This window comes from Mesoplodon densirostris, chromosome 6 (assembly GCF_025265405.1).
Source record: "Mesoplodon densirostris isolate mMesDen1 chromosome 6, mMesDen1 primary haplotype, whole genome shotgun sequence".
Lineage (NCBI taxonomy): Eukaryota > Metazoa > Chordata > Mammalia > Artiodactyla > Ziphiidae > Mesoplodon > Mesoplodon densirostris.
In genome coordinates, this window is record NC_082666.1 from 125578160 (window position 1) to 125593134 (window position 14975).

Sequence of the window (14975 nt, forward strand, 5' to 3'; positions counted from 1 at the left end):
GGGAGAGAGAAAAAAGGGGCTAGAGATGGGGTTAATCACCAAAGGCCAATGCTGTCATCCACCACGCCTACGAGACGGAACATCCATAAAAACCTACTAACGATGGGGTTAGAGCTTCCTGGCTGGTGAACAGGTCAGGTGCTGGGAAGCCGGCGCAGCCGGAGAGGACACGGGAGCTCCTCATCCTTCCTCCACACCTTACCCCATGCAGCTCCTCCGCTTGGCTCTTCCTGAGTTGTATCTTTTACAGTAAACTGGTAACAGTAAGCAAAGGGCTTTCCTGAGTTTTGTGAGTCATTCCAGCAAACTATGAAACCTGAGAGTTGCGGGAACCCTCAACTGTAGCCAAGTCGGACAGAAATGTGGGTGACCTGGGGCCCTGATACTTGCAGCTGGCGTCTGAAGTGAGGGCAGTCCTGTGTAAGTCTGGGCCCTTAAACCTGTGCAGTTGATGCTTGCCCTGGGTAGTTAGGGTCCAAACTGAACTGAATTACAAGACACCCAGTTGGTGCCTGCAGAGAAGCAGAGAACTGGTGGGTATCAGAGGGAAGAACACTTCTCATCTCCCAGGTCTCAAGCACTGGGCTCCGTATACAGGATTTCTAATCCTCACCATAACCCTACGAAGTTGGGTGTCATCACCCCCTCCACTTTACACCTGAGGACAGGTTCCGGGAGGTAACTGAACTTGCTCACGGGTATACAGCTAGGCCATGGGACAGCCAGAGCCAAACCCCAGAATGCTAGACTCTGAAGTGCTTGTTCTTTCTGCCATGTCACATGGCCTCTCCTTGTCTTTATAAATGTCCTAATGCTGCTTGATACGTTTGTTTTATTTCCTACAGTTCAATTCTAAGTCACTTTAAAGCTTATCTTTTTCTTTTTTAAAAAAAATATTTATTTATTTGGTCGCACTGGGTCTTAGTTGCAGCAGGTGGGCTCCTTAGTTGTGGCTTGCTGGCTCCTTAGTTGCGGCATGCATGTGGGAGCTAGTTCCCTTGACCAGGGATCGAACCCGGAACCCCTGTGCACTGGGAGCGCAAGTTTTATCCACTGTGCCACCAGGGGAGTCCCCAAAGCTTACCTTTTTCTTACTTAAACTTCACAGAAGCTGGTTTTAAATACTGTAAACAGCTTTATTTTTGAAAATGAAAGAAAATACACATGAAGTGAGAGAAAACTTTAATATAATAAATGGTCTTGGCCAACCTAGATTTCATTATCCCTGATGTTTCTGCTAAAAGGAATCCAATATTAACCTTTACAACACCAAAGAATTCAACGTTAACATTAAAAATTTCATTACCTGCCGGAGTTGGAAGATTCCACCTGTTGGCACATCCTTTGCAGGAATTACCTCTACAGGGCAGTATTCACCATTCTCATTCTGTTCCAAGATTTGAACCCAGAATTCCACTTTCCTGGTGACTTCGCTCCATCTAGGAAATAGTTGAAGTTCTTGGAGAATCATACATTTCTATTTCAATACAGGCAGCTTAGGATCCTACACATGAGAATTAACAATGAAAATAACCTCCAAACAGAATAACTCAGTAGAATTATCTGTAGTTCAGTGAGTAATACACAAATACATACTGGCAAATGTAATTAAAAGCAAAGTTCAACAAACATCAGAACTAAAAATGATGCCTTTATTTCATTCAAAAAGGTATGATAATTACAAATCTATTTCAAAGTGGTTATTCAAAAATTTAAACATTGTTATCAGAAGTAAGTTGCAGTGATTATCTCTTCATACACAAAGGTAGTGCTGTATGCTTTAGTGACTTGACAAGTACCTCTGTTGAGGTCAATAAGAGAATCAAGAAAAAAAATCCCAATGTCTAATTTGGTATTTGGTAAAACTTTCTAAATACAAAAAAAAGAAGAAAAACTGCTTCTCATCTATAATTAGATGCAGTACAAATATATGTTCTTTCAGTCTTTTCCTTTTAACTCTTCTGTTTAAAATCCTGGTCAACAAGTAAGCCTTCCTCCTTCCATGATTAATGCTACTTGAAAAGAACTTTGAGCTAAAGATAGAATAAGTAAGGGACTTCTCTGGTGGCGCAGTGGTTAAGAGTCCACCTGCCAATGCAGGGGACACGGGTTCGAGCCCTGGTCCAGGAGGATCCCACATGCTGAGGAGCAACTAAGCCCGTGCGCCACAACTACTGAGCCTGAGTGCCACAACTACTGAAGTCCGCGTGCCGAGCCAGTGCTCCACAACAAAGGAGGCCACCGCAGTGAGAAGCCCGCACACCACAACGAAGAGTAGCCCCCGCTCACCACAACTAGAGAAAGCCCGCACGCAGTAACGAAGACCCAACACAGCCAAAAATAAATAAATAAATTTATTTTTTAAAAAAAGTAAACCTGAATTCCAGAGTACATCTTGATCCATTTTCTCTACAGATGATTAATTAGAAGTATTTCATAATGATAAGCAACCTATTCTCCAAAAATTCATTTCACACTTTATTCTTAACTACCTATTTCTTAACTTCTTCCCATCACTCTTCAAAGTTCACTCCTCCAAGGAAGTTTAACTGTGCTGTTAATACCGTGGACATGACACCAGCTATTACTGGAATACTGGTAATGCTCAGGAAGGGGTAACCTTTATAAATGGTAATATTAATCTCTAGCAATTTTTTAAAATTATAAATGGAATCAGATGGATATCTAAAATTCACCTGTCCCGAAGACTGCGTGTTTTTGCTTGGATAATCCCCAAATCCCACAGGGTTGGGTTTTTCCGAGGATCATTCATCTTATGGCCATAGACTTCAATTGCCAAAGCCCCTTCTGAAAGATGCTCGATAAAGTCTTCAGTGATGCCAACAGAAAATTCCTGAAAGGAAGTAAGTACAGAAGAAGAAAACACCTTCTGGTGACCTTACCATTACTTACACCTGACATATCCTCACTTCATTATGGAGAAGAGAAATAGAATGTTTTAGCCATAGGACAAAACTGTCATCCAACACCCATAATGAATGCTCAGATGGCCCAAGGTTCTTAACTCTGATTTTTAAAAAACTTTTCACCTTGAAAATCTATTGTGAAAGACCAGCACTGTATTCTATTTTGTTAGCAATATTTTGGGAGCTATTTTTGAAAGTATAAATAATTATATTAAGAATGACGACAATGATCTACATCTTGATATAAAAGTTATGACATCCAGTAAGGCAGCAGTGTGTTGGAAAAACAATTTTTTCCAGTTTTTAGGAAGTTAACTATCTCCAATAATGAGAGAGAAAGGAAATAAATACTGATCATCAGTGCAAATAATCACCTATTTAAAAAAAATTCTCCTATCTGTCCATCTTTGTAAGATAGATGTAAAACAGCCTCTTGCAATAATCAGGATTAAGCTCTAAAAAAGTTTATTTTAAAAAGTCATAGAATCTCTCTCTCTCTTTCTTGATCTTTAGCACAACAAAAGTATTTCTGTTTTAAACAGATTAGAAAGAGACCTCTCTTGAAAAAAAAAAATGAGATGGCTCAAGTGAGATAAAGTAGAAAAAGAGAATCTAGAATCTGACAGTCGCGGATCTGCTAGTTACTAGCCATGGGCAAATGACCTCTGAACCGACTTCTTCAGCTAGAAACAGCACTGTCAGCAAATACAACTGTGGGAAAGAGCAAATGAAAGAATCACAAAGTGCTGAACAGAGCGTTAGGGGCTCCACAATGCTAGTTCTTGTCTCTTTTCTATCTTCACTTTCTCTAAAACACTGGTTTCCTAACCTTCCCAGATGACAGTTTCTCCAGTCACTCATATAAAACATGGATTCCTTTGGAGAAGAGTAGACGTATGTACGTATATATATCACACAAAAGTTAACTTTTGATGCTGGAGGAGTTACATGCACTGACACTATAGTTTTGCTTTTTCCCCCAGGTTTACAGCGATATAATTGACATATAACGTTGTGTAAGTTTAACATGTACATACAGTGTGTTGATGGCACTTTAATCTTTGACTCCAACCCCACTCCAAGAAACTGATCCAAGACACAGACTGGTACCAAATTACTCAACAAAATATGGGCTGCTTTTTGTTTTGACCTGAGTAATTAAAGGCTGCCCCAGTCTGGAAAACACACTTACACTGCAATGATCAAAGACAACCATGCACTGAGGTTCCTTGCTGACAGGAGAGGATGAGGTATCCACCTCGGGTGCAACAATTACCGGCTCCTGTTGATCCCAGAAGTTGTATTTGCAGAATACAAAGTGGGACAGATGCTGTGGCAAGCCAGTGGCTTGAAGGAGTTTAACCTGAAGGAAAAGGGAGACTGTTTTTAACTCAGAAAGTTTCAAGCAGTACTTTGAGTCAGAGACACAGGCTCTAGTCCTGACTGTGTCACTAACAGTTGGTTTACGTTGACCAAATCTCATTTAACCTGGGCTGTATTTTTGCATCTGTGAAATGTCATATTTAGTGAGAGGTTGACACAAGGTATCAGTATCTTGACTATATACAAGTGGACATTTTAAAGCATTTACAGGCTGATGAAGAACATTTAAAATTCTAGTTTTTTATATCATCATCATCATCATCTTCGGAAGAAGAATGTTCTCAAACATCAGCACCATTCAATCATACAAACTCGGCCAACTATGGATAATACGGCCCAAGGACACAAGATTGTTAAGAATGATGAATGAAGAATGAAAACAGTGTGCATACCAGTAAGCAGTAAATATTCAGAAAAGGGAAAAAAACATTTATTTGATATTTTAATGTATAAAAAAGAACAAGGTTCTCAATTGGAATGTTACTTGCTACTAGAGCGTTTTTGGAAAACTTTAAAAGCATCAGGAATGTATACTCTGAAGATCTGGAGGGGTGAACGGAGGAGACAAAAGATGGTGACTGCTGACCATTCTCTGCAGCGATGTGTGTGATGCCTTCTCTGTGCAGATTCAGGGAGGAGGGCCAGATCAAACGAAATGTGCCCTGGACTGCTGGGGTGTGGGGTTTTGTGATAACTACGTACGATTACAGAAGTATGTGTTTAATCAGACCCAAACACCCCCAGAAGAAATGCCTATATTTAAAGCAGCCAATAGTCTAACTATTTCTTTTGGCAGGCAGTGTCAGGTTGATTTTTAACTTGGACTTTTGTGATAAGCTGTGGAGGAAACTAAGTCCTAAAATTAACTAAGCTAAATTCTGATTTCATAATCCATGAGGACAACCTTCATGAGACTGCACACTGATCATTGATCACGCTCTTAACCTGGTCGCTTCTTACATGTTGTATGACGCACTCTAAACCTCCAGTACATAAAATTAACAAAAACAGATTTGAGTATGTGGCAGAAGTTTACATAGTTTAGCAACCACAAATGCTCTTACTGTTTAACAAAGTATTAATAATGACACAGGAAATCATGCAAAGCAGACGACTATTTTCTTCTATAATGGGTAAGCAACAGATGGGCACTCCTGCTATTACTCACTTTTTCCTGTGATGGCATAGAGTTTGAAACATCTAGATAGCAATTGCCAGGCTATGAAAGACAGATTGACTAACACATTTTATTTGTCCAAACCAAACAGAGCAATTAGTATTCAGCAATTAATTTTTCATTAAATTTTAAAAACCATCCCCTTTTCATTAAGTGTTTAACATGCTTATTATATTCTTTAAGATGAGGCAATGTGGTATTTGGGAATATTGCAATATTCTGGAGTACAAAGATCTAAATAAAAATTTCTGCCACTTATTAGCTTCTGTTTATGAGCAAGTTACTTAAATTCTTAGCCTTAGTTTTTCTCCTCTGGAAAACAGGATAGCTACCTAATGATAGATGTGTGAGGACTAACCATACCAATGAAATACAACGAATGAAATCACTACCAGGCATTACGTGGATGGATGTTCAATACATACTTCTTTGTGACTGAATTCCAACTGAAAGCTAATTTTCTTTCTTAGAAATCAACCTCAATTTTAAGATTGAAATAAATAAGAAAGCAAGGTTTCATATGCTGAACTCTCCCCTATAGACAACTCCTCAGGAATGAGACCGCAGGAATAAAGAATATCAGGAATGATCTAGAACATAGGTTTAAGTTTTTGCATGCAGAAACCAAAATCACCACCAGGTGTCAGAATACCACAGACTTCAACTTGCCACTGCTCAAGACCTACAGCCCAGAAATGTTGGGAGACACTGATGTTGTTCGCAGTTTTGAAATATACTAATTTTATTTAATGTAATTAAAATGATCAATATGTTAATATGTGCATACTTTTTTTCATCACAGAAAAATAAATCTAGTCTTCTTTTAAGGGCCAGTGATACTCATCACCTGTGATATCTTAAGTGTCCCCAAACTGGTATCTTTTGTTTTTTTCCCCACCAATATTTTATTACCATACAGTTTATTTGTCTTCCTCCTTTTACACAAAAGGCTATTACACACTCAGAATATGGTGTCTAAAAACCACTCCCCACTGAAAGGAATCCAGTTCCTTGGAGAAATGGTCTGGGACAAGGAATGTACAGTCTGCGTCACACCAGAGCAGGAAAGCTGGCACAGTCTCTGAGGGTTAGGGTTGTATCAAAGGACTCAAGAGCCACCCGAAGAGGCCTCCACGGGCCAAAGATGGGATCGTCTGAGCTTCGATATAGGTAATAAATACAATGGATCAAAACACACCAAGTATATTTAAATCCAAGAGTTCATAATGATACGAAGACCAAACCAAAAAAACCTCACTTGTCGCTTCTGCATAGTAGTAGGAAAACCAATTCATTATTTTGAAAACTAGTGAATAAAGGGAGAGAATGGAGCATTCACCCCGCCTTTTAGATACAAATTGTACCTCTGAATAGCGAAATAGTTGACAGTAGGAAGATTCACTCTACAGAATTCCAGCTAATAAATGAAGGGATGATAGAATTATTTTTTCTAACTCCTAATGAAATACCTAGGTAATAACCATCAACGATTGCTAACATCCCCAAAAGAGAACCAGACATGATGTGCCTTCTGATGGAAGACACCTCACCCTGTAAAGGATCTCGCCCCTCCCCTCCCCCATAGGTCACCTTTATATCTAACTCCCAATTTACAGCAAATACACCTTAACACAGTAAATAATACCAATCAGAAAAATCCAGACTATGAGAAAACACATGATGACAACGCAGTTTCTACAATAAACAAATTGCAGGGTGAGAGAGAAAGAGAGAGGTCAAGCAGGAGGGAGCAAGCATAAGGGCCAGAGCCTAAAGATTAAAATATAAAATAGACTGAAGACACCAAGACGACCAGGGAAACTGACTGGATATTTCATGATATTAAAAAAGTATTCATTCTTGATCATGATATCCTGGCTAGGTTGGTTTTTGAAAAGTCCTCTTTTGGAGATACATATACTAAACTATTCTTGAAGAAATATGATGTCTGGGATTGCTTCAAAATAATCCAAGGGAAGGGGACAGCGGAGAAGCAGCTTGTGTGTATGAACGAAACAAGACTGACCATGAGTTGATAGTCGAGGGAGGATGAATGGGGGTCAATGACACTCTCCTACTACTTTTCTATGTGTTTGATATCTTCCATAAAAAATCTTAATACATTTTAACTTCATTAAAAAAAAAAAAAAAGCCTAAGTTACCCAGTGACAAAGATACATTTCCCAAGTGAGACAGTTCCCTCCTATGTTACTTCACTGATGGTAACTTTCACCCAGGTTGCATTTCTGGTCCATCCCCTTTAAAGCGGGCCATTATGAGTCAGTAAGGCTATATCTCCCCATCTTTGATAATCATATAACCTCAAAGGAAATGTTCTGAAATCGAGTACAGTACAAAGGTTCACCTTTTAGTGAATTAAGAATACTTCCCCCTCACACGGAAGCAATGGACTGTCAATTACTAATTGAGGCCTCCTAAATATATGCAAAGACCTACGGAAGTGGCCCAACTCTAACAGCTTGAGCTGCCCCATACCTGTAGCTGATGCCTAACTTACTCCTTTCAAAACGAAACTCAATTCTAGAAGTATTTACTGAGCTACAAGCCTGGACCTAGGATAGACTATGAAATCAGAGTGAAGTGTGGGCTTCCTGGCCTCACCTTTTAATGGCCTCCTCACTCACACACGGTGTCTAAGCCCCTTGCTGATTTCTTGTCTTCAAAAACCTTTAAGGTGGTTCCTGGGTGATTCTCAACCCATGGCACCCTGGCCCACCAGAGTGTGCCCGGAAATGCACGATGGGATGTTCTCCTTGTCATAATGAGTGAAGAGGCGGCCCTACCTGTGCTGACCTAACACGCGCCCAGCAACCACCCGTGACGATACCACAGCCCCCTAGGGAGAGGACAGCTTTACATAACATGCTCTCCTTCAAGTTCACTCTGAGTCTCATCTCTCCAGAAATATCCCTCAGACCTCACTATGTTCATTCATTGATGACCCCTACACTGTGTCCCAGAACAACTCCCTCTCAGAGCACACGGGTCACACAATACTGGAGTCCTCTGTTTACCTCTGCGTCCCCCAAAGGTGCATACCAACTACACAGGTTGCTCCCTTGACAGCAGGAGTCCTGCCTTACTCATCTTCATATTCCCATCGCCTGGCACAGTGTCTCACAGACAACACTCAACACACAGTTCAGGAACAGCGTGCATGGGAAGAGCAGAGGGGAAAGGGTCTGGGGCGAGGACAGGATAGGACAGCACAAGCAAGGGATGCTCCTGAAGAGGAAACAAGAAAAGTGGGAAGGCAGTGTGAAGAGTGGCTTAGGCGGCCGCTTAGCAATAGGACCAGGGCTGGGACATGCCTGCAGCATCAGAAGAGGCCCAAAAGGAGGAGGAACCCTGTGTGAGAAAACTGGCCTCTCTAGAGAGAAGTTCAGATAAACTCAAATTCACATAATTTCAGAGCAGAACAGCCCAAAAGAAAGAGGTGACTTATCCAAGGGGTCACAGAGGAAGGGAGTGGAAATACCTGGCGACCTGGAATGTCAGGAAAATGTGATGAAATACGGTCTCTAGAACACTAAATACTAAAGATTTATTTAGAGACAGATATTTTCAAAATTTGAAAAAGGACACGGTATTTACTGTCTAAATACCCACAATCCTCAGAACCAGCTACACTTCTACTACTTCTAAAGGAAAGTGGGCCTTACCATGCACACGAGTTTGTTCTCCTGGGTCTCCTTATCAAAGGACGCATCCACAGCATCATCACCTCCCGCGATTCTCTCCCCGATGTCACCACTAATGCGCATCACCTCTACGTGCAGCCGGCCTGCCACCTACAGCAGTGGGGACAAAAGCAGATTCTTTCTCCAGATTTTGATCTTTCCTCTGTTGTAGAGTCAAGTGGTTAGCTTAGTGGTATAACAGGTTCTACCAGTTACTTTTCCTCAAAGTATCTATTTGGAATAATCACCATCCAGCAGTATGGAAACACAGATATTAATAATACACATAGATAATGCTTGTTGTTATTGATGAAAAATTATAACAACAATTTACTCTCACCACCCTGCTGTTTCTTGAACTGTTCTCTGCGGGACACAAGGCACGAGGAGGAAACTAACCTCTCCTTTCTGGTTGATGATTGGAACAGCATATTGTAACTTCGCATCATAGAAGAGGGACTCCAGGAAGACATTAGCCACCCCAATGAGACTGTGATTTTCCTGCTCATCATAGAATGGATCTGCACGCTTGAAGTAAGACCGTATCACCTTTAAAGAGATTCGAGACATACAGCTTCATAAAATCTCTTAAAATAAACGAGCTCAACCTACCATTTTTTGATGCAGTCTAATAAAGTCATTAAACTTAGCCAAAGTATAGCATTGTATTGCATGCACGCACACACGCACGCACACACACACACACACACACTCTTCCTCATTCCCACTTAGAATGGTGGTCAGCACCCTTCACCCATGAGAAAGCAATCCCAATAACACATCATTACTTTCATCATTTCTTCTCCCTTACATGGAAAACTTGCTGTGAAAATAGAGAAAGCATACACTGACTAGAAAAATCAGCAGAGTGTACAAAAGTACTCCATTTTTCATTCACATCTATTCCACCTGTCCCTACCAAATCATTAGACACGCTGCTGCTAATGAGAGGTGACCCCCTTACAGGAGTGTGGTTTGCTTGTTATTTGTTGTTAATGTTATTTCATTTCTAAGTTGAAATAGGAGAGAAATACAGAAGAAAATGGAAAAAAATGTTTTAAGAAAAAAATGTCATCTAACTATAAGAAGTCATTTTTATTGATGAACATTTTTACAAAACAAGAGGCTAAGGAAGTAAACAACTCTATGGGGCCCTAGGACCAGCAGTGTTGAAAATATGTAAAAATATACATAATTCATACTTCTATTTCAAATACGTACAAGCACACGGCTGACCTAAATGAGCAAACCTGAAACTTGAGGAGAGAGTACCAGAGTTCAGATCTATGGCACCTGCTTTAGGATCAAAACGCCTTCAAAAAATGTTCCTAATAGTGTAAATATTAAGGTACCACTGATGTTCAGTTCAAAAAACAGATGTTGTAGTTTTGTTATCTGCAACGTTAAAATGTGTTGAGAAATGGGAAGAGAGATAATAAGGCCTGAGTAAAACCATGGGAGACAGATACACGTAACTCCAACAGAAGCCAGAACAAACATAGAAGATTCTACTAGAAATCCAGAGAACACAAATATGGAGAAGAGAAGATGCCAGAAAAATAGGTTATTAAAATTCTCGACTAGCTAAACAATTGACAGGATTAAAATAAGTATTGTATTTATAAAACAAGATATTTTGGAAAAATGAACAGTTCTTCCCTAAAATGGGCAGGCTCATTCTTGAGTGGTTCCTTCTGTGACTATCAGTTAAGTAATTTTTCTCAAATAACTTACTGGGGTATCTTCTTCACACTCCTTCCACTCCTGATAAAGATCTCTCATATCCAATAACCTGTTGTCCAGTTTTTCCAAAGACCAAATCTGCTTCCCTTTTCCTTTTCTTCTCACTTGGATGGCTGGTTCACTGAGGAGAGAGCCTCGCTGTGAAGACAGTAAGAGTGGCGTTGGGAAGCACAGAGATATCTATGCATCGTAGACATCAACCCCAACATTCTATACCCACCAGTCAAATGTCATCGACTAAAATGGAAACTGTATCATTCTTTAATCTGTTCAGTGCAGAACTTCCCAGAAATCTTACAAACTTAATATAACCTCTTTCTCTCTAACTGCAGTCAAAATTTAAATTTAAGTATAAATCTAAATTTAAACTTAAATCCCAGAAAAGTAGACCATGTCTACGGGGAAGTCAAAAATGTTTTATTCAGGACATCATATGACCAAAGAGTATCAGTGGGTAGGAAGAGAGTCATAAGCACTGAATGGGAAGGGAAAGTTTGTGGGATGGATGGTGAAGAATTTTTACTTTCAAAAGTTTGAATTTTAAAAAATTTCTGAATGGCTAAGTATCTTAAAGTGATACAAAACGCAAATGATTAAAAGAGTAAGCTGTGAAAAGTATCCTATTTACACATTTGGAGGCAACAGATGATACCAACTTCCAAATACACATAGTTTGAATTTATTATTAAGACGGTACAGAGCTAGGTAGAGATGCTGGTTGCACAACACTGTGAATGTACTACATGCCACTGAATTGTTCACTTTAATTAATTTTATGTTACGTGAATTTCACCTCAAAAAAAAATAGTACTCATTTAAGTTTTTCTAGCTTAGAAAAGCAACGTGCTTTTAATGTAGAAAAAATGTTTAAACGTTTTGAAATCACAAAGTAGAAAATAAAAATGCCCCTGTAGATCTCCCCCAGAGAGATGTACCTATCAGATATCTAATCAACTGACGTTTACCGGAAATTTTTTAAACTGTTCTGATACGTCTACTTAGAACTTTGGAGAATTATGAAGGACGCCAATGTTGTCTTAACATCTTGCCTATAATCAGTTCCAAAGGAACAGAATTTACATAACGAAGCAAGGATTTTAGAATTCTGAAGTTCAAAAATTACCATTCTCTCGCATACTGCAAAGGCCCTTCTACCTTATATTCAGCTAGCTAGGGAAACGAATATCTGAATACAAAAGTCTACCTAATCCATCAAAAATTATGTACTAACGTGATCAAGAGCTACAGAAGAATCCAAATAAGCGAGAAAACAACTGAATGGCAAGGATAGGAGACTTTGATGGGACTTGCCCTCTGCATTTTATTAGGCTTCTTACCTTATACAAAAAAAAAGAGAATTCTGATCTTCAATACCCATATGAAACAACTAGTGGACAGTGTGTCATGCCATCTATTGACAAGTAGAAAATAATACGCTATAGGTAAAGTGAATCCCTCACTTGGGGTGGGGAGGGGTGGCAGAGGAATAGCATGAAGGGAAGAACCACTTGGGGTACGGGTACTGCTGGGGATGGGGATGAGGGCACCCTGGTGTTTAAATAACCCTGGTGAAATCTGAAGGTGTTTTATCCAGCGATATCTTTGTTTTTTTTCACTAACGTCAATCTCACCTTCCTGTTGGCATCGAGGCTGGAAGCTGGAATCTGTAGGGTTACTTTATACTCTGTTCGTTTATCCAGTTCTTCCGCAATGTAACTAGCTTCTCTCACCAACAGATTGGCCTTAACGATTTGTTCCCTCAGCCTCATCAGGCTGTTATTCAGTGTTGCTTCTCTTCAAAAAAAAAAAAAAAAAAAAAAAAAGGTGGGGGGCCAGATAACCATTAAAGCAGCACATCAGAATATTATATAGTGCATAGTACGTTAACGCCAAACTGCGAACCAAGCTTTACAACTGTCTTTTGCACACAGGGAATGCATCACCGACACTGGCCCATGCATGCACTTGAATGTGGGCTACGTTACAAGCACTGGCACATGCTCCTGTAAGAAGCTGGCCAGAGACTAGGGCTTGGCAAACTTGACTGTGTATACAAATCACCTGGGAATCTTGATAAACTGAAGATTTTGACTCAGTAGGTCTGGGGTGGGGGACCCAAAACGCTACATTTCTATCAATCTCCAGGTGACAGAGATGCTGCCTGTCTGCAGACCAAACTCTGAAGAGAAAGAGGTTAGTTAAATACGTCTGTAACCATGGATAAAACATTTAGTGCAATGCTAATTAGCTCAAATAGAGATCAAACTTGCAATCTGAATCTCATTGGTACCATGCTTTACCTACCTGATAAACCACCTCTCTCTTTTTCCTTTTTTAAAAAAAGCACCTACCCACGCTTCAGAACCTAAAGTATAATATACAATGATACAGTATAACTTCTAAGTACACGTACTTGTTTAGTCAAATCCAAAAGCCACACAAACTGAAAAGGGGGCAGCCCCTAACAGGGGCGGCTTTAAATAAATCAATATAAATTGACAATGCCCATTTTTTTTCCCAAAAGTGGGGAGGGGAAAGACAATGCCAAGTGGTTCTTAGCTGTAACACTCTCTTTTAATGTAATTCATTTTTAAAGTAAGGTCTAGATTTTTCCACTCTGTATGTTACGCAGGTGGGTTACAGGTGACAAGCATATGCTACACAGGGGGCACAGGCCCTGTGCTCCACCTACCTCTCTTCCGCCCACTGCCTCAATCTCTGCTGAGCGCTGGGTGAGTGGAAGGAAAACCTGTCCGAACTACGACAGTTTTGCTTCTCGGGAGACAGCCGTCTCCGGAGCTGCTCCAGTTCATGTTCATACATGAGCCTCTGGCGCTCCAACGCAGACCGTTTCTCCTCTTCGTGCTGTTGTTCTAGGCTGTTCAGTATTGACTGCATGGGATCTAAACAAGTTTTTTTTTTGAAGGCAAATAATAAAAGGTTAACTGCACAACACAATATACTTTAAATGTTTTGCATTATTATGTTGTTTGTCATCCTAATTAATAACGTAAGATTCTTATAGACAGTTAACTTTCCTTACTTCCAATTAGTGATGGTATTATCTATTCTGTCAGATACATGCCAAACCATCTTCCATATAAAAAAAGCAGGTCTATTTGTATGTTCTACACATAACCTAAGACAGAGTTAACGCCCCAGAAATCCATTACAATGATAAGCCAGTGGCAGTCAAGTCTCAAACCTGAGAAATTCTATCAATGAGAACAAAGTTTGCAGTGATTTGTATATCAAGGCAGAAAGAAAAAACAAGTTTTTATAAGCATAATAAATGAAGGCCAAAGTCACAAAAGAATTGAGTACAGAGAACAACATGAAGACTTCCTTTGCTGCTAACGTTTAAAAAGTGTCCATTGTAAACAACTCTAACAGTCTAGCAACTCTGAAAGATTCTAAAAAGCACAACAGATCTGCTCACCGTTACTGCCCAGAGCCTTCATGGTTACCTCCATCTGCGCGTACTCGTAATTGAAGTTGATTTCGCTGGACACCTCACTGGACGAGTCTCCATCCACATCCAGCTGCTCAGAACTGGTGTCATTCTTCATGGACGTGTCTTGTTCCTCATCTTCTCCACCTGCTTTCTTTTTCTTTTTAGGCAAATTCAGTCTTGGGGAGAAAAAGAATATTATCTTTTAAAGAAAGATATGCATTTATTCATTGCATTAATTAAATATTGGCACTTGCTAGATGCCAAGGGGATACTATGTGCATATAAGGCAATTACTGTACTCAGAAGTTTATATTCTAGTAGTAGAAATAAAACACAGGCACATGCGCAAATAATGACAACAGGGAGTGTGACACGAGGCCATGTGGCAAGCTAGGTGTCAGAGAAAAGCTGAGGACCACCTCACACTGGACTGAAAGAGGAAGGGATGACAGAATAGGAAGTCATCTGAGCCCAGCCTCAAAGGCTGAGGAGAAAGCAGGGCGTTAGGAAAGAGGAACAGCATGAGGAAAAATGGAAACTTCATAGCCTCTGGAGAAATTAAAAATTACACGGAGATACACAAAATTTGT

The 14975-nt window shown here is 40.0% G+C and overlaps 1 protein-coding gene across 1 annotated transcript in view; it reads right to left on the reverse strand.

Annotated features, from left to right (window-relative positions):
* Window positions 1–14975, reverse strand: part of KIF13B (kinesin family member 13B) — a 188882-nt gene that overhangs the window by 67641 nt on the left and 106266 nt on the right. Inside the window, exons 16-24 of the mRNA XM_060102634.1 lie at window positions 14371–14561; window positions 13624–13834; window positions 12563–12725; window positions 10923–11069; window positions 9588–9737; window positions 9171–9299; window positions 4120–4290; window positions 2697–2854; window positions 1307–1439 (exon numbers count right to left, since the gene is read on the reverse strand). Of these exons, the coding sequence (XP_059958617.1) occupies window positions 1307–1439; window positions 2697–2854; window positions 4120–4290; window positions 9171–9299; window positions 9588–9737; window positions 10923–11069; window positions 12563–12725; window positions 13624–13834; window positions 14371–14561 (1453 nt within the window). The remainder of the gene's footprint in view (window positions 1–1306; window positions 1440–2696; window positions 2855–4119; window positions 4291–9170; window positions 9300–9587; window positions 9738–10922; window positions 11070–12562; window positions 12726–13623; window positions 13835–14370; window positions 14562–14975) is intronic.